The 18748-nt window shown below is 57.0% G+C and overlaps 1 protein-coding gene across 1 annotated transcript in view; it reads left to right on the forward strand.

Annotated features, from left to right (window-relative positions):
• TCF7 (transcription factor 7) overlaps window positions 1-18319 on the forward strand; it is a 68671-nt gene extending 50352 nt beyond the window's left edge. Inside the window, exons 5-12 of the mRNA XM_067304829.1 lie at window positions 89-179; window positions 3311-3397; window positions 5115-5225; window positions 5415-5577; window positions 6157-6264; window positions 10157-10205; window positions 12399-12471; window positions 17785-18319. Coding sequence (XP_067160930.1) covers window positions 89-179; window positions 3311-3397; window positions 5115-5225; window positions 5415-5577; window positions 6157-6264; window positions 10157-10205; window positions 12399-12471; window positions 17785-18061 — 959 coding nt within the window. The 3' untranslated portion in view covers window positions 18062-18319. The remainder of the gene's footprint in view (window positions 1-88; window positions 180-3310; window positions 3398-5114; window positions 5226-5414; window positions 5578-6156; window positions 6265-10156; window positions 10206-12398; window positions 12472-17784) is intronic.
• Window positions 18320-18748: the final 429 nt, after the last annotated feature.

Genomic DNA, 18748 nt, shown 5'->3' on the forward strand with positions numbered 1-18748 from the left:
GTGTGTAATAGCAAGGCGTTTTGTATCTATTCCTTGCTGTCCCCCAGCCTGCTGCTTGGTCCAATGCCTTTCCTCTCCCTTTTCCTAGGAGTGCACCGTCCTTCCCAGACATCCGATATCCCTGGTTTCTACCCCCTCCCTCCTGGCGGAGTCGGACAGATCACTCCTTCGATGGGATGGTGAGTGTGAGCCCCTGCGCGTTGCAGCCGGGCGCAGCGAGCCGGCGCGGCCCCGACCCCGCTTCCTGGGCCTCGCCGGGCTCCCGCCTCCCGTCGGGACTCGCGCTGGCTTCCCGCACCGCGAGGGGTTGTTTTACCGACTGTTGGCTGCAGTCCTGCCGGTGCTTTCACCCCGGCCCAGTTCCTCCGGCGATCTGAGTGGTGGAGAGGTGTTACGAACCCCGTTGTACGAACGGGAAGCAGATCCGCGGAGAAGCTGCTGGCTTGTCCCAGCTGAGGCATCCTCGGAGCGGAGCCGAGGTTGCACCCAGCTACTTGTCTGGTTCAAAGCCACCTCCTACCTTGCGTCTAACCCTGTACGCGGATTAGAAAACACGGGAGAGCTGCTCTGCCCGCTCCTCCAATCCCAACAAAAGCCTCTCCTTTGGACGCGGAGGTGATTTTCCCCCTCGCGAGCGTGCTGCCGGCTCAGCGTCATTCGGCTGCACGCACCAGCCACCAGGCCGTGCTGCCCTCTCCTCGTACGCGGGGAAGGAATATGCCGCGGCCGCTACCGCTCCGGCGGGCGGATGTGCGCGGCGGGGAGCAGGCAGCAGCAGGAGGAGGAGGAGGAGGAGGGAGCGCAACCGGCCGCCTTCCTCCGGCTCTCGCCCCCTCGCCGGGCGCCCAGTGCCAGCTCCGCGGGGAAGCAGCGGCTGCCCGAGGGTCCCGCGCGGGCAGGCCTGGAGGTTGCATCCTGCAAACCTCGGGGAAACCCCCCCCCCCAGGACAGAAGCTAACGCACCGCACCGCGGTGTTGCCTCCATGCTGTTCGTCGCCGCTTGTGTCCCGCAGCGGATGACCCTGCGGGAGCGGATCCGGCGGGGCGGGAGGTGCTGTCTTCCCATAGCGGCTCTTTAGCTGAGCTCCTAATTCATTTCGGTGCTGCGAAGGCGCTGCGGAGGCGTGAGGAGAGGTTCGTGGCTGGAGGAGGGGGATTAGGAGGCTGCGTCGGGGACCGGCAGCCTTTAGGCGAGCCTGAAGCCGAGGAGGACGTCACGGGTGGGCAGCAGGGAGCCGTGTCCTCCCTGCTGCCGGCTGCTGAAACCCGGCAAACCCCGGCAGAGACACCAGGCACAGGGACGTGAGGCCGCGTTGCAAAATGGGAGAAGCGAAACACCTTAAAACACCGAGTAAAAAGTTAGCCTCTTTTTTTTGTTGTTTATGAGTTTTGCGTTCCAGATATATAACCACAGAGAAAGAGAGGCCGAGGCCTTTGATACAGAGCTGGGCTTCAAAGAGATTGCATTTTGCTTTCTGTGCTAAATCTGCTACTCTTGGGCGATGATTTAGCTCCTCATATGATATGATTCATCCTCAGGAAAAACAAGTACTGGAGTGACTGTGCTATAACATGAAAGACACTGTCGGGGGTGAGAAAGGAGCCTGTTTGCCAAATGCAAGGTCCCCTCTCCGGGATGGGGAGCTGTTAAAGGCAGCCTTGGATACGTGGAAAAAATACGGATATATATATTCTGTTTTTCAGAGCGTTTTCGTTTGTTTGCTGGCCGCGGAGGCAGTTTGTGTTGCTGACAGCCGCTCCGGCATCTGGCAGGGCTTGGCATCTTCCGCCGAGCTGGTCAGACCCGTTCAGTGGTGACTAATAGGGTAGATAAGGTGAAGCAGCGAATGGAAAAGCAGCCCGGCGGGGCAGAGCAGCCGCCTCCCGCAGCGCGCGTTTGCAGCGGAACCTTTCTGAACGCTCGTGCTGCCTGAAATTCGCAGAAAGAGCCACAAACCCGCTTGCAAAGGGCCCGGAGTAAGTCCCGCGCTTGCTTTTAGGTGGACTCTTCTGCACGGAGGTGCATTAAGGCCCGGTTGCATCTCAGGCTTGGCTTTCCCCGTGGGAATAACAGGGCTCCCGAAGGAGGGAAGGAGCGATGCTGTGGGATGATTTTTGCAAAAAGCCTGGGCATTAATTTGCGTTTTTATAAAGTGTTGGCTGCTCCCGTAGCGTTGACGCTAACGGCAAAGGGCGGCCGAGACGCTGGGGGCCCCGCGGCGCGCCGAGGCCGCGGCAGCCCGGGATGCTCGCCGCCGTGCCGCGGAGCCGACGGTGTGCCGGATGCAGCTCGAGTTCGGCCGGCGCGCGCTTTGCTCCTGCCGAGCGCGTTGCGAGGAGGAGCCGCCGCAGCTCCGGGGCGGCGAGCGTGCTTGCTGCGCGCCTCGGCCGAGAGCCGCGGGGTTCACGCGCCCGCGGCGCCTCGTTCGCCCCTCCGCCGCCTGCGCTCGTCTTTCTTCCAGAGCTGCTCCCCCGTCCGTCCCAGGGCGACGCAAGCCGTAACTGCACATTCCCAGCCATCAGGGGCTGATTCTGCAATTGAATTAATTTGTGTGTCAGAATCGCTTTGGACGAAGCCATGAGTGCCACGGTCCTTTTATATTCTAATATCTTGGCCCGCTGGAGTAACGAATGTCACTTCTGGATTAACTCCGAGTGTTTTCTCAGCCCTGGGGCAGGAATGCGAGGCTTCAAAGGCTGTTTAGGTTTCCTGATGGGCTGCAGCGCTTGGCTGCTTGTTGGTGTGTTTATGCGCGCCGACTTCTGAGCGGGGCTGCGGCTGGGGCTGGGGCTGGGGCTGGCACCCGCCGCGGCTCCCTCTCCCGCAGACACGTCTTCCAGATCCCCTCCGAGCCGAGACACGGCAGCTCCGCGAGGGCCCCGAGCAGAAACCGCCCTGCTCCCCTCCCTGCTGTGGCCCGGGGCCCCGACGGCCGCGCCGCTCCCGTTAGGGCTCTGCGGGGGCAGAAGCCGTGTTTTACCCCCGAAAAGCACCCGGCGTATCAGCGCCGGGCAGCCGGACGCTGCCGCGGTTGATGGTCACGAGGGCGTTTTTGAGCTGCCCCCGTGTGAAAACGGGGCCGGAGGGGGGGGGCGGTTTTCCCTGCGCAAGAGCGATGGAGGAACTCGCTTCGCATTGATGCCGCTGCCTCAGAAACAGCTGCGAGCGCCTGTGCCGCGGTCCCGACTCCTAATTTTGCGGCAGGGCTCCAGCACCGGCGTTGCCGGCGAGCCCGGCTGGAAGAGGGTGGCTTTAGGAAGCAGCCGCGCAGCTGTAGATACTTCACAGCCTCTTTCTTCCCGATCCCAGGCAGAGCCAGTCTGTCTATCCGCTCCCGTCATGTGGATTTAGGCAGCCGTACTCGTCAGCGCTTTCCGCTGGGGCCTCTTTCTCCAGGTGAGTATGCGCCGGCCTCGCCGCTTGCCGTGCCTGCGGTAGGAGCTTGCAGCGGGGCCGCCGGCCCCCCCGGGGCGGCCGCGGGCGAGGAGGCGCCCCGGCCCCCGCGCCGCCCGCGCGGCCGGGAGCGAAGCCAGGAGACGCCGCCTCCGGCGAGAACGGGGCGAACCCCGCCGCCCAGACAGGGTCTCGCTCCTCGCCGCGAGCTTGGCCGTCCTCCCGCCGCCGCCAGAGCTTTGCCGCGCAGAGACCGATGAGTTTTGCCCGGTCTCGGTCTTAGGAGCAAGCGGGGGGCAGAGGGGCGCTGTGCCGGGACGGCAGAAGGAGCCTCCATCCCCTCCGCCCCGTCCCGTCGGAGGCGGCCGGCTGCCCCGGAGGCTGGGCCAGCCTGCACCGGCCCCCACGGCAGCGCAGACCGTAAATGACCCCAAATATCGAGGAGGTCGAACTCCGCGGCTCAGCCCTGGACCACAGTGCCGCTCACGCGCTCTCCTCCGCAGCCGCGGAGCTCGGTGCCTCCGGGCGGGCTCCTGAGCGGAGCAGAGCCCTTCCCCGGCGGAGCCCGGCCGCCGCCGCCGCCGCCGTGTCCCCTGCAAGCAACGTGCGTCTGCGCCGCCGGCTTTCGCTTCCGCTTCGCCTTGTCCTGACGCGGGGGGGGAGAGCACTGGCGGCCCCGCAGGGAAGGTTTCCCACCGGATTTCATCCTCGCCAGAGGAAAGGAGCCACCTCGCTCTCCGAGGCGTCTCCCGTCCCGGCCTCGGTCGGGCGATGGGAAGGAGCTAAGGGTTCCCGCGGCGTCGCGGGGCGTGCGGGAGCTCCCGGGGCCGCGCAGGCGAGCGAGCGCACCTGGGCCGATAAGGATCAGGCTGCCGACTGCGCCGGTGGGTTCAATTAAGCAGCTTTTCTTTTGGTGCCAGCGTAGCTAACGAGCAGCTCCTCTGCCGGGGGCAGCGCCGCCGTCGCGAGCTGCGGGCAGACGGCGGCACGCTCGGCGAAGCCAGCGGCTCCGGCTTTGCCCCCAAAGCTCCACGGAGAGCCGGCGGAGCTTGAAAGCTGGTGAGACCCCTCCTGAGCTCGCCGCCGCGCTGCGGGTCACGTCGCCTGGGCGAGGCGCCCCTCCTGGGGTTGAGTTTGGACCACGTTCCGACTTGGGCTTTTTCCCGCTAAGGGAAAGGTGTGGGGTGGTCCTCACCTCGCATCCAAACGCTGGCTTGAGTTTGTTGTTTCTCTCTGCAGCGCTAACGAGATATTGCAACAACAGAGGTCTGAGCAGCTGGAAACGCTGTTTAGAAGAGCCCTTGATCTCTGCGAGGCTGCCTTGGGCGGCAGATGGGTTTTTACAGCCGCCTCTGGGAGGGCGAAGGCCTTTCCCCGCCTGCCGCGCGGTCGCTCTGGCTGGCGACGGGCCGCCGTCGAGGCAGCCGAGGACCGCTCGCTAAGCCGCAGCGAGGGACGGAGCCGAGCGCCGCGTCGGGAAAGGAAGGGCCCAAGCCCGGCTCCCCTCGCTCTGCGCCCCGGCCTCGCCAGATGTGCCAGATGTGCCGCCGCCGCCGCCGCTGCTTCGCTCGCCCGCCCGCCCGCGCCGGGCAGCACCCGGCGTTGTGCTTGCCGCGTCCTCCCGCTTTTACCGTCTTGCTTCCGCGGCTTCCAAAGCCAGAGTGCCATCTAGCGAGAGCGGCGCCGGCGGCGAGGCGAGCTCACGCGCGCTCTCTTGCAGGTTCACCCACCCGCTGATGCTGGGCTCCGGCATGCACACCACCGGCATCCCGCACCCGGCCATCGTGCCCCACTCCGGCAAGCAGGAGATGGAGCACTACGACCGGAACATGTAAGTCGGAAGTCACGGCGGGCAGAGCCGGGGTTTCCCGACGGCACGAACGCTTCGGCGGGCACCTCAGTTGTCCCCAATAATGTTTGCGACCGAGGGGGTTTAGCGCCCGCCGGCGTTTCCCGCGGCCGCCCCAGCCGGCGGCGGGGCGTCTCCGGCGCTAACTGCTTCTCTTTCGTTTCTACCAAGGAAACCTCAGCCTGAACCAAAGAGAGAGAAGGAAGCCAAGAAGCCCACTATCAAGAAGCCCCTGAATGCTTTCATGTTGTATATGAAAGAGATGCGGGCGAAAGTCATCGCCGAGTGCACCCTGAAGGAGAGTGCGGCCATCAACCAGATCCTAGGAAGGAGGGTGAGAGCATGCGGCAGGGCTCGGGGCCCAGCGTCTCCGGGCAGAGCCGCCTTCCCCTCCGCCGTCCCCAAGGAGCCGAGCAGCTCCGTCACGTCAGGCCTCTTCTCCGGAGGGTCCTGAGCAATCGGTGGCCTGCAAACAGCCCGTTTTTGCCCCGTACGGCAGCGGAAGGGTTTCTGCTGTCACCGATGGAAAACCGCTCGGAGGGAGATCACAGTTTTCAGGGTAGCAAACGTGCTGCCACCTTGGTCCCACGGGTATGTCCTCCGTCCTCCTCGCTCAGCGTGAGACCCGAGCGCTGGCGAGGGAGTACGCCTGTCCCCGGCGAGAGCCACCGGGCAGTGCCGCTTCACCTGCTGCTGCCCACCGCTGCTTTTCTTGAGTCCCTGCCGCGCAGCAGCCCGGGCAGCTGCGTGCTCTTGCTGCACGCTGCAAAGTCAGACGTTCCCCGCCGTGGCCGGGGCATCGCGGTGCAATAGCGCCCGTGGCCGGGGTTGGTGGCGGGGGGAGAAGGGCCTGCCCGGCCCCGAGCAGAGCGGTGAGTCCCACCCGGCTCACCACCGGCGCTTCTCGTTGCAGTGGCACGCGCTGTCGCGGGAGGAGCAGGCCAAGTACTACGAGCTGGCGCGGAAGGAGCGGCAACTCCACATGCAGCTCTACCCAGGCTGGTCCGCCAGGGACAACTATGTGAGTGGTTAATGCGCCGGGGGCTAACGACCCCCCCCCCACACACACACACACACCACGCCGTTAGGAATGAGCTGGTGAATCGGAAAACTGTCCTCTACCAAATCTCCTGTCTTTTCGTGATACGGTGATTTCTGAGGGTGCCTCTCAGCGCTCCTTCTAATGCTATATAGTGGTAGTGCCACGCGGGGCGTTTGTGCAGTCGTGCGTATGGAAATACCCATTTCGGCAATGTTTTGAACATCCCCTTGGCTGTTAATCATTGCACAGCTGCAGCACGAACATTATACTTTCCTCACTGCTACAGATTACACACCCAGTTTCCTTATTGTCCGTATATTCGAACTGAGTCAAGATGAACTTTTAAGGAGTGATGTGGATGACCTTTGGAGATGTAGCTGCACGGAAACCCCTCCCTGGAGACCCTCAGGCAGCAGTGCGGAGACGTTGGCCCAGGGCAGCCCGTGGCGGCAGGCTGTCGCGTAGCGGTTCAGAAGAGAAACGCGGGGAGGAGCTGGCGTTCGGGGCAGAAGGCAGGAGAGTCTTAAAAAAGGCCGTTGCAGTTTACCAAACTCTTCAGTTTGCGCTAGTGCCTCCTCCATGGGCTTTAAATTCCCTGGTTTGGCACCGCTGGCTCCATAATCGTGGTAGCGCGGCGCTAAGTGCCAGCCCGCGCTCCGTTTTCGGGGGGGGGGGGGGGGGATTTGCTGAATCCTGCGCGGCCGTGGCGGCTCTGCGGGTTTCACGCTAGCTCGGGGCGTCTGCCGGAGCCGCACTCCCAGGTGCTCAACAAGACGGCAAAGTTGCTAAACCTTAGCGACCTTCGTGGCCTTTTCACGGGGAATCCCACCGCTTTGCCCGGCGCCGGGCTGAGGGTGCCTTGGAGCGCCGGGAAGCTCTCCTTGCTAGTTAAGCTTGTTCTCCGGTACGGTTCATTTGCAATTCGTGTCCTAGGGAAGCCTGCACAGCAGTGGAATGTAGTTTAAAAAAGGCAGAATAGGAAAACGAAAGCTGCTTTGTATGAATTGCATCCAGGCCCGAGCGTTGCAGGCTGTGGAGTTCAGCTTCAGACCTCTGGGTGGGGTTGCTCCACCAGCGGCGGTCCCCACGCTGCGCAGCGGGGACGGCCGCGCCGCGGGACGGCCGCCGCCGGCTCTGCCGTCCCCCTGGTGCTGCGGTTCCACCCGGACCTGCCGTTGTGAGAGGAGCCTAAACAGTTCAAGCGTGCTGCGTTCAAAGTATTCAAATGCAGTCTGAGCAAACGCGGACGACAGCGGTGCTTGCGCTGGCAGCTTGCGAGCTAAACCCGGTTCTTCGGGGAGTCTCTTCTCCAACCAAGGTTGCCGATAGGGGAAAAAAAAAAAAAAGACCCTTTCCAGATCAAAAAAGAAAAAGCAACCCCCAAATCAGGCAGCGGCTGCTGAGCAGAGCAGCTGAGCAACTCGTCAGATAGCAGCGGTTCTCGGCAAGGAGATTTAGCTGACGAGGACGGCCCTGAAACCCGCTGAGCGTCGGGGCTGTGAATGCCCGTAGCCAACGAGCTGTAAGGGAGCATCTCCGAGGCAAAGCGCCGGAGTGACGGCCTTGGTCTTCCTCAGTTTGACCTCCAAGGAGGTTCGCTGGCCTTAGTGACCAATTCTGAACCGAGTCCCTGGCCACAAGCAGAGGAACCCGCACTGTGGTTTTTCTAGACACGCAGTCTGACCCTGTCTAAGATGGGATTTTCAGAAGTGAGCAGCTCTGAACGGAGTTTCACCGGGGTGGCAGGGCAGGACCAGCGCTGAGCCGCTCTGACAGTCTCACCCCGCGGAGTCATTAGCTGAATTTTAGCGGGGGGAGAATCGAGAGTGGAGTGATACAAAGACGACATTTTAACCAGATCCCAGAAAACATGGTTAAAGCAGACAGGCACCTAGGTCTCTCTCCAGTACTATTGCCCCTTTTGCGAGCAGGAGGGAGACGCGGTGCCTGTCGTTGGAGGGCAGTGCCGTGGTTAACGCACGGCGGCTCATGCGCGAGCTCGAGCTTCGCAGCGCTCGCCTGCTCATGATGGTAGGACCGACGATTGGGAAGCCTCCGGGCTGGCCCATGGGACTTTTAAAACTTACTATTAAAAAAAAATTCATTTCCTCCTAGCTATGTTAATCATTTAAGAGGCAGCAAGTGAAATGAGGTTCCATAGGTGTAGCAGTGCCCCAAAAGCACAGGATAGAGTAAGAGGCTTCTCCAGTGGCTTTCTAGGCTGTTCTGATCTTGCATATGAAGGGCCCTGCCAAAAAAGCTCGTTAGAGACCTGTGCTCTAAAGCACATGCAAGTCTTCAGCTGTCCACCCATCAACTCGAGGGCTCCGCTGCGTGATCTGGAGCTCAGCCCTGTCCCCCCGCATCGTCCCTCCTCCGAAGCAGCTGGCTCCTTCCCTCCAGAAGAGCCTTCCCTCCGAGGACCGCGGCGGCGAGGGGCCACCCGGGCTCTAAAAACGCCCAGGGGCCTCCACGCGCCGGCTCGCCCGGCACCGGGCAGCAGCTGCGGCCGGTCTCGGGGTCTGCGCCAGAAACGCTCATCCGTCCCCGGAGCACGGGCAGGGGGAATGTAGGTCACCTCGAGGCACGTGACTCGGATCGCAGACAGGAAATACAGTTGCTCCCACACTGCAGAAGAGCTCACCGCAGTTAGGAGCTTTCCACCTTCACTCAAACCACAAGAAGTCATATAAAAAGTCGCGGGTCAAAGGCGGCACTGCCAGCTGCGTTCTTCACGCAGGCCAGATTTGCTCCAGCTCTCCTGTGCCCTCGTTAAAAAAGTCAGGAGGATATAAAGAGCGTTAGTATGTATTCTGGGTCAGAGAGGCAGCTTGGGGAAAAAATTGTGTTTTCCTGTTAACGAGTGAAGAAAACAGAAGTACGATAGGTGGGTTCTGAGCTGTGACGGCACAGAGATGGGTATCGCCAAACACGGTCTCTGGGGGTTTCCGAAAACCTTCTTTCCCATTGATCGACCTCTGATCCTGAATTGTTTCAGATGCTGGCTCTTATTTTTTTCCTACGCAAAGCAGAGCAACCGCTGCCACCGCAGCCTGTGGGCGCCCGCCGACGTGCTCGGGGCCGCTGCAGCTCTGCGGCGCCTCGGCCGTTTCTGCCTAAATAGCCTTAGATCAGCCTGCTGCCGTGCAGCGCGGGCGAAACCTCGCTGTGATTTACTCCGGTGCGTCTTTGAATTGGGTAACAGAGCTGGATTATCACACAGAATAACGCTCTGCAAAGATGACCCACTTTTTTATTGCGTCGCGTTCACAGACGTTTTCTCTTGCAAGCTCTTTTGCAGACCGCAGTGTAATCAGGGCTCAGCTGTAGCTGCAGCGCAGCTGCGACCGCGGAGGCACCTAACGCGGTCTGAGCTTGCCCAAACCCGTCGGGGAGCACCACGCTAGGGAGAGGTGCTGTCGAACGCGGGCTGGGCGGCAGCGGCCACGCAGCCTCCCTGGTCTCCAAGTTTCTCTTGCTGCTCTTGCGCAGATTGTGTGCGTAGTGGTTTTTGGCATGCTGGGGGTTAGTCAAAACACCTATGGTTTGGGGCTTGGGGATGCTGGAAATTAGGGGGGGGTTTTGCCGTACATGCCCAGAATAAATCTGTGCAATTTAAGTGACAGCCGTAATCATTTGTGCAAACGCTTGATTGTGGCAGTTGCTTTGGGACTTCCCACCAGATTTCTTTTCAGGGTATTTGAACTGGGTTGTTTGGGGGGAAAAAAGGGGTGTTTGCATAAATAAAACTGGGCACTCGGGGTCCGGGAACCACGGACCGGGGCTCCAGGGCCCCCATGGTGATTGCCTCAAGGAACATCCTCGCTCTTCTGGGAGCATGGACTAATGGTCTTTTCCTTTCGTGTCCTAGGGGAAAAAGAAAAGACGAACACGGGAAAAGCAGCAAGATTCCAACTCAGGTAAATGCCTTGGTGCTAAGTCAAGTGCGCTTCTCCGTAGTTGTCACTTTGGTTTTGCTCGGAGTGGATTATCCAAGGGAAAAGCAGTTGTCATGTTTTACCATGTTTTATTTTATTCTCTTGACTTTAACTAAAGAAATAGGCTATTTTTTTAAGGCACAGTAAATTAACATTTCTGTGACTTACTCATAAGCACACGTTTGAATTAGAACATGGGTAGTTCATGAAAACTGAAAAGATGAGGTTTTGGCAAGTGCGTAACTTCATATAAGCTATCACCAAAGTTAATCTGCTCAAAACGATGTCCCCGTCAGCCCTTTAGATACAGTTAGTTGAAGAAAACTCCTCTCAAATGCATCAATATTGTGGGGGGGGGGGACTAAAGGCAGTGAAAGACATGAAGATTACCTATGGGACTGCCCAAAAAAACATTTTTCCTCTCAAAGTAACCTCGAGTTCAAGTCAAGTCAAGTCGTACTAAAAACCCGTGCAGCAGCATGACAGGTTTCTTCACTCTACAAAACTCTGTTTATTAGAAACCTTGTGGCAGATTTCAGCTGTTCCCACGCCCGTTTCCCCCTGCCTCATCCAAGGCTATTCCCACGCTGAGTTTTGAAGCATTTCTGCCATCCCGGGAATAAAAAGTCTCTGCTCCGGGGGCCACACCGAGCGGGTGCCCCTGCCCGCCGGGCGCCGCGCGGCCTGGCGTCGCCTCGCCTGGTCCTCCCAGCGCCGCCGGTCCGCGAGCGTCGCGCGCTTGCCGGCCGCCCGAGAGCTCTTGCCGCCCTTCAGCGTCCCGGTTGCTCACCGCTTATTGCTTTTTGATGAAGTTGAGTTAATCAGGCGATAGGCTGTTGGCTGGATACCTCCGAAAGCGCCCGCCGTGGAGGCCGCCCGGGCAGACTGCCGGTTTCGGAGCCGTTTGGGCTGCTGCACCAGGCAGGGCTGCAAAGACCTTTCCGCACGGGAGCCCTCCTGGGAAGCCGGCGGCGCCTGGCTGGCTGCGTCCGGACCGTTCTTTGGTCGGTTGTTACGTGGGAGTCCAGCGCTGGCTTGACTAACTTTACAGCCGTGGATTACATTTCCGTGCAGCCAGAATCCTGCAACCTGCGGTAATTCGTAAAGCTCAGGTTATGTCAATAGCTTAATTAATCATTTCCGGGTGACCTCTTTGCTTTGAGTTGTCCATGCAACTCCGTAAATGCGTCCCAGGAATATCTTCAGTTTAGTTAACACTGCTGGTCTCATTCAGTGCCTACGCTGATAAGGGAAATACAATCTTTTAGGCTTATATTATGCATGTTGTATGTGTAGTATAAAAATAATAATTTCACCCATTATGGACTGGGAGACGATTGCTGATGGTACAGCAGGAAACACTAGTGGTGCCTGAAAGAGGAAGCCTGAAGCTAGCACAGAAATATGCTGTTCGAATCCCGTTTACAGCACTAGAGGGGAAAAAAAAAACCCATGATGTACCTAAAAGAAAACAGGGCCTCACCCTCATCAGTCCCGTATTCATACAGCAACGCTGCAGGACCTCGGGAAAGGCCGCGGAGAATAGCTTTCCCATTAGCGCTGGAAGGGGAATTTGGGGAGGCAGCGTGGCATTGCCCAGGCCGAGATCTCCGTGGTGCTGACCCTGCTTTCAACCTGCTTCTGCAATGTTTCCTCCTCTTCTCTGCAACGCGACGGCTCCGGCAGGCCGCTCGGCCCTCGCCGGAGAGGCGGGCGCCGGGGAGGACGCGCGCGCGGGAGGCGCTCGGCGGCTGCTTGGTTTGGCAGCCGTTTCCGAACGAAGGAGTTTCACACGCCGCAAAGAGCGGCGACTTCCCTGGTGGTTGCCCGTACTGGGATTGAATCCTGCCTGCGAACTGGGAAGGAAATGGCTGAGCTAGGGAAACACAAGTGAGCAAGAGCAAAACGCACCAAATCTCGAGCTGGAGGCCGTTTTCCAAACCTCCTCCTCCTCCTCCAGCCTGCTAGACGTGATCTTTGATATTTGCCTAACGATCACTTTTTTACAGGAGAGGTGGTGCCGGCATAGCGGCGTTGCGGCAGAACCGGATTGTAGTCTGTTAGTTATGTGCTAAAAGTGGCTAAAATGACGTTGCATCTTTTCTTCCTCCTGCTGCTCCTCCTCTTTGTGCCTCTGCCTTGCCCATTCTCCGCCACGCATGCTTCTGTGTTCAGATCCTGCCTCTCCTAAGAAATGCAGAGCTCGCTTTGGCCTCAACCAACAAACGGACTGGTGCGGCCCGTGCAGGTGTGTATCGGAAACTCCCCCTCTGCGCCCCGGCACCGGCCGGGGTTTCTCCCGCGGGTGCGGTTTCGTCTCTGTGCATGTTCCTCCGGCGGTCTGCGCTCCTAACACGCGAGCGAGCCGGCGGCACCGCTCGGGGCTGCTCCCGGCGGAGCGGCTCGGGGGGGTTTTCTCGGGGCTCCCTCACCTCCGGCTGCCGTTTCTCGGGGCGCAGTTCACACGGCGTTTGCCGTCCGAGTCGCTAGGTCCAAACGTCACCCTGTGTTTCTTGCCCTGGCAGGCAAGGTCATGGCATGTTTTACGTGTTTTTTTGGGTCGCTTGCTTCCCTGGTGTTAGACGTGTCTCTTTTTTTGGTGTTGAGTCGCTTCTCATCCCCACCCTGTTTTCAAGAAGAGTCCTGATGTGGGATCTCTGTTCCCCTTGTAACGATTCCCCATCACAAAAATACCATTCTAGGGCCAGTAGTGAGTAGTTCAGGTGGGGGTTTTTCCTATTTATACCTGGGACTAACCCTGTATTTTGAGAGCCACCTCTTGTTGGCTCAGCAAGTGGCCCAGAGCTTCTGCTGCGCCCACGTTCATTAGGGGCGCAATAACCTCAAGCAACGAGACACCTTGCAAGTGCTCCATGCCTTGAGCTTCTAAGGAATGAACACATAAAGGCAATAGCAAAGCTTAAAGCCTGAGCCAAATAAATATGACCTGGTTCAGGGTGTCTTCAAATGGATGCAGGTAGAGAAAGCTCCTGGCCCATCCCTGGGCCAAGGCACCCAAGCAAGGAGAGGATGCAGCCTCAGCAGAGGTTTACGGTCTGTAGCGCAGAGCAACATGCCAACATGTTAAAGAGTCCGCCTAGCAAAATCTGAGAGTTGCTGGCCTTGCGTAAAAGGGGAAAGTAATGCATAGTGTGCTTATCACAGCTAGAACCAGCTAAATTATTTAATCTCTCTGAACCTGAATCCCAGAAATGTAGCCACCCGGAGTCCTGACACTGCTTGGTCACTGATCTTAGCAGCAACCCAAGTGATGGCCAACCAGTGTTCAAATCACTTGGGACTGAGCCAAACTGTCCGAGACTAGCTACCCTCCACAAACCTGCTTTTTTTCAACTGATTATCTCCTGAAGGAGCTCTGTCGCTGCCCTGGCCCTGAGCTCAGTGTCAGCGGGCAGGAAGAAGGAGGCTGAACAAAGTCCTTCGTGTACTTCTGGGTGCTGTGAAACAGCAAGCGCTTTATCTTTCTCTCTGGGCATTTTTTACTACTTAATAGTAGCTTAGAAGCAGCCCACGCTTGCATTTTGTACAGGGGATGATGTCACTCAAGCACCATTTTTTTCCCGGACAGAACTCCCTGAATGCCTCATTAGTACTTTCCCTGAAAGTATTAATGTATTACAAGTAAACTATTTCATGTATTACATGAAGACCAACGTTGGGCTGCCGCCTCCCGTACAGTAGTGCAGGGCCTGACCGCAGGTCTTTGGGCAGCTCTTACCGCTTCACTCCTACTTCGTTTGAACTCCCTTAATTCAGCTCCAGTGCTAACACTTTGCATTGCTTCCCAAGTAACACGAATGCTGAGCTGCTCTTACACCTTAGCATGCTTTCTCAATTTTTTTTAACCTTTGCCACTCAAATACTGTTTAGTAACAGCCGTTCTGCAATTTCCAGTACTAATGTACTACTGCCAGCTCAAGGGCTTCTGCCGTATGTGTTCTGGTCCTGACACCTGCTAAGAGAAACTTCCACCAGAGAATTTCCCTTCCACGCCAGGAGACGTTTAACTGGTTGAAACAGCGTGTTCCTGCTTTTGAGGTTTCACCTTCCTCTTCCTCCCTGGGACAAACTGGTCCAGGTTGCTATAGGTCCGGAAGGGACAGGGAGATATACACACACACACACATATATATGTATATGTGTGTATATATATATGTGTGTGTGTGTGTGTGTGTGTATATATATATATCCTTTTAGCTGAATAATAGACATGTTAACTGTAGGCCGCTAAAGGCTTCATTTAATCAGTAATCTGTTACATCAGATCTGCTTTTTATCTGTATTTTTAAATCAGATCAGATCAGTGAATCGATGGATACATACCTATCATCTTATAAATAGGTTTTTGAAACTCTTCTTCCTGCAGCTGCTTCTGAAATGTCTGTGAAAAATATAACTTCTCCCAGGGTTTGTCTATACTCTAAAATTGCAGCCAGTGTAAAATATCCTCAGTGTTAAATATTCAGTGTGGCAGGGCTGTTGGGTTTCGTATCACATTAACTAACTGGGTCACCATGGCTAACTACGACGCTGACACTAGTAATACTGCATCTCTTGTTCACGTCCAGTGCAAAGTCATATTTAACACTGGACTAGTTAATGCATATGCTAACGCGGTCTGGTTTTTCACTAGTAAGCTCAGCGAAAGGTGTGTGCCTGCACTAGCAAGCTCTCCATTTGCTCTGCTTTCCTCAAATGAGACGGCTGAGGCAGGGAGCTGACCGGTAGGAAGAAGGTCCTCCTAGCTGGATGGCTGTAACGTCATCGAGATCACCTCCAGCAGAGGAATTGGTGCCCTTAATGTTATTAAGGTGGCATCTAGAGAACTCCACTGCTTAAATCTGTGCTGAGATGCTCTAGAGGATTCGGAGCAGGTGACGTGAAAGATCTGTCACGGGAAGAGAAGGAAAACCAGAATGCTCACTACAGACTACTTTAAGGCAACATACAAGGTACTAACTGTAAATAGGCAGGAGGAGTAAAAGTAATCTCAGTGTATGAGGTGACACCCGAAACTTGGGCAAACGCAGGCTAAGTGTTGCTGCTTTCAAGGATCCTAAACAGTGGAATTGTCGAGGGAAGTGGTGAAATCATTCCCAAATCCAGCTATAGAAAGGTTGGTGTAGGACTTTTGCATTTTTGAAGCACCGAGACCATAACGCATGAACAAATGGGGACTGCGAATGTGCTTCTTCAGTGAAGCGTGCAGTGACCTGCGTAGGGAAGCAGCCGCGGCTCCAGCCGCCCGCGGGGCTGCACCTGCTCCACGGGCCCTGGTGTCTCTGAGACCTGCCCAGTCCCTGGGGACGTCTTACTGGAAAAGCAGAGATAGCCGCTGCTATTTGGATACTTATCTATGCAATCTTTATTGTGAGTAAGTCTTCCCCCAGAGCTATTTGTCATGCTCCATTAAAAGAAACTATGGAAGTGAAGCTTTTGAAGCACAGGTCTGGTTATAGGTTCATTCAGATACTTCTTGTTCTGTCTAATCTCTCTCTAGCATCCGTCCACATTGCATTTTGTACTTGTAGCTCTGCTTCCTAAGAGCCAATTCACAGCAATCTCTTCTTGCCCAGAAAAGCCGTGGGCACTGTCATGATTATCTTTTATTCTTAGCTTAGTCAACAGAGGAGCAGTTTAAAAGGTGATCTACCCTCCAAATAGCAATGATGAGTTATAAAGAATCCCCAAGCCACATACGGCTTCTCAGGCTCACCGCTGGGCTAACGTCCAAAAAAAAGGGATCTCACAGCTTCAGACCATGTCTTCTTCCAGCCAGTCCCATGCCATGTTCTTCCCTTTCCTGCTCAACCCAGAGCAGCTGAGCACTTTCAAATCAACTGTGTCACTGAACCGTCATTAGAGGTCCTGCAGGAATCAACGTAGAGCATTTTGAGATTCAGAGATGTTATGTCTAGACTGAGACCAAAAGCTTTTGCTGCAGAAAAAGTGAGTAGATGTAGTCTGCACAAGTCCAGGAAAGCGGTGCGAAATGGACCCCACACAGAGACATTCTTACCTTGAGAGTTTGGGTTGACTCGCTTTGCTGTAGAAGGAAAGCCAAAAAATGAACTAGCGAGAAGTGTCCGGCCAGCGTACTGCATCCTGCCGCCACTTTCCCAGGTGTTCCTCGGAGAGGGCAGGAGATGTCCTGGCAGGGCATCAGCGAGACCTTTTTCCCGAGAGGGGCTGTCTGGGTACACCGTGTCCGACTGAGGGCACGTCCCCGGTGCGGCTCTGGGCCACGCACCAGACGCTCACGTGTGTGGTGGGCCACGAGTTAGCGGCACCGAGTCCCGCACCAGCGTGGCACCCACATACCTGGCCATGTGCAGGGGCTCGTTTTGGTCGTGCAGCAGGCAGATGTGTGCTCAGGGCACACTTCATGGTCTTTAAGCACCCCCACGAGAGCCCCTTTGCCCCATTCAGCACCCCAGAAGCAGAGACGCTTGGATGGGTGGCATTAGTGCTGGGGTGGTGAGAAATGACCTCCTTTTCCATATTTTGTGGGTCGAGGCCTTTTCATTTGAGTGCAACTCACGTAACAGTGTGCTCTTCCAGCAGCAAAACCAGGGTACCAGTCGCAAGGAGCAGGGAAGGCGTGGGGCACGGGAAGGGCCACTTTCTCCAAGAAAAAAAGTGGGGCTTGTTCCTTCCCATCTAATAAGGATACCGCAAGGCCAAAGACTCGTGCAGCGTGCCCCACGTTCTGGAAGCGTGTCCCACCAGCAGGTCCCCCCAGTCCATGCCAGCGCCTCGCACGGGGCAGGGGTACCAGCAACCAGGGTCTGTGCTGGAGCGGCCCATAGGGTGGGGGAGACCCCGTGGAAGCTGGTGCCACCAGTCCACGGAGCCCCGTGGCCTGAGCCTATATTTAGGCCAGCCGTGAAGGCAGCTGCTCCTTTCACATCAGAGATACGGCGCCTGGATCACAGGCAGGCGAAGCATCTTCTGTCAGGAGCAGCTCTTTGCTCTTTCTGGAAGGTAACATAGTGCAGGAGGTCACAGATTAGTGGCTTCGACATTTGGCCCTTAGTTGGCCCAAGGACTGTACACTGACATTTGGGCACTTTCTTGAGCTGTGAATAATTCTGGCTCCTCCGGGGGGCCGACCCGCGGGAAAATTACTCCAAATTCTCTCGGTCACGGTGTTAGTTAACTTGCATTAAATCATTCAAGGAAGATAAACTAAGCCAAAGCCAGGCTACCTGGCGGCTCGCTGTCGCGCCGGCCCGGAGGTGCAGTAGGGCCAGCTAATCCCCTTGAAACTCGCCCCGGGAGGCTTCCCCGGGCCTGCGGGAGCCTCTGGGCTGACGAGGCCAGTAGAGGCGAGCGGGGAGCACAACCGAGCCAAAGGCCAGGGAGAGGAACGGGAGCGGCTGAGGGTCGCAGTAAGCGGGGGTGGTTTCAGTGCCGTGCCCCGAGCACTCCTTTCTGCTGCGCGCCCCCACGTTTGCGCTGAATATTGCAATGTTTTACATTTTATATATGACCGTAAATTCACCCTTTATTTACAGATAACTCTCTTCACTGTTCTTAGGAGGAAAAAGAAGTGCATTCGGTACTTACAAGGAGAAGGACGCTGTGCCAGCCCAGTTTCTTCCGATGGAAGTGCTATAGACTCCCCTCCCTCTCCTCCGGACGCGCTCCAACGCATATCCTCCGCTTTTCCTTCAGACAAGCTTGCCGCCCCTGCCGCGCACAGCGAACACGGCGACCCCTTCCCCGGCTCCGTCCTCGCCAAAACCGCCGCCGGCGCCTCCAGACCGACCACGAGGCGCTCGGCTGCGCCCCGCGGCTCGGCCGCGGCCACGTAGTGCCGCTCTCCCCCCGCGCTGGCGGAGCCCCCGGGCGCTTCGCTCTCCCGCCTGGTTTTGCTGCCCACACCGCGATGGACCAGAGGCCCTTCCAAATTTCCTGTTTCACTGTAAAACTGGCATTGGCAAAAAAAGTTAGGCAGCAACCTGATGTAAGGATGCTGGGAAATTCGTTTGGTTTGGTTTGGGGGGAGGGTGGGGGGTTAAAGACAGAAAGCTCGTAAAAAAGGTAAAAGTAAGTACTTGCCAAAATTGAAAGCGCCGATGAGTAAACAAGCCTTTTGTCCCTGCCCTGTGCTGCTTTTTTGTTTGTTTTTTACTGCATCCCCTATGGATACGGCAGAAAGCAGAGAAAGGCCCCAGCTTGCTGCAGTAGACGGTAGGTGCTGTGACTCTACCCGTTGGCTTCTGTTTCCCGCACCCGAGCTGCTTTAACTGTAGTCAGTCACAGATCTCCTGTAGCTGTTACACCAGGAAGCTGGAGAAGCTGGAATAGGAGCATTTGTTTCAAGCCCTTATGTCTGAAGACTAAACGTAGCGATGCCGGATTCCTGATCTGACTGGATGACAGAAAGACAAAATGCTGAAACGAACGAGGCGAATTTTTTAGACTTCTTGTTGGAGAACAGGAAACTCCTGTTTACAGGCGACAGGTCTCTGTGCAGACATGCCGGACCCCGTTAGCCC

The sequence above is a fragment of the Apteryx mantelli genome, chromosome 14 (genome assembly GCF_036417845.1).
Source record: "Apteryx mantelli isolate bAptMan1 chromosome 14, bAptMan1.hap1, whole genome shotgun sequence".
Classification (NCBI taxonomy): Eukaryota; Metazoa; Chordata; class Aves; order Apterygiformes; family Apterygidae; genus Apteryx; species Apteryx mantelli.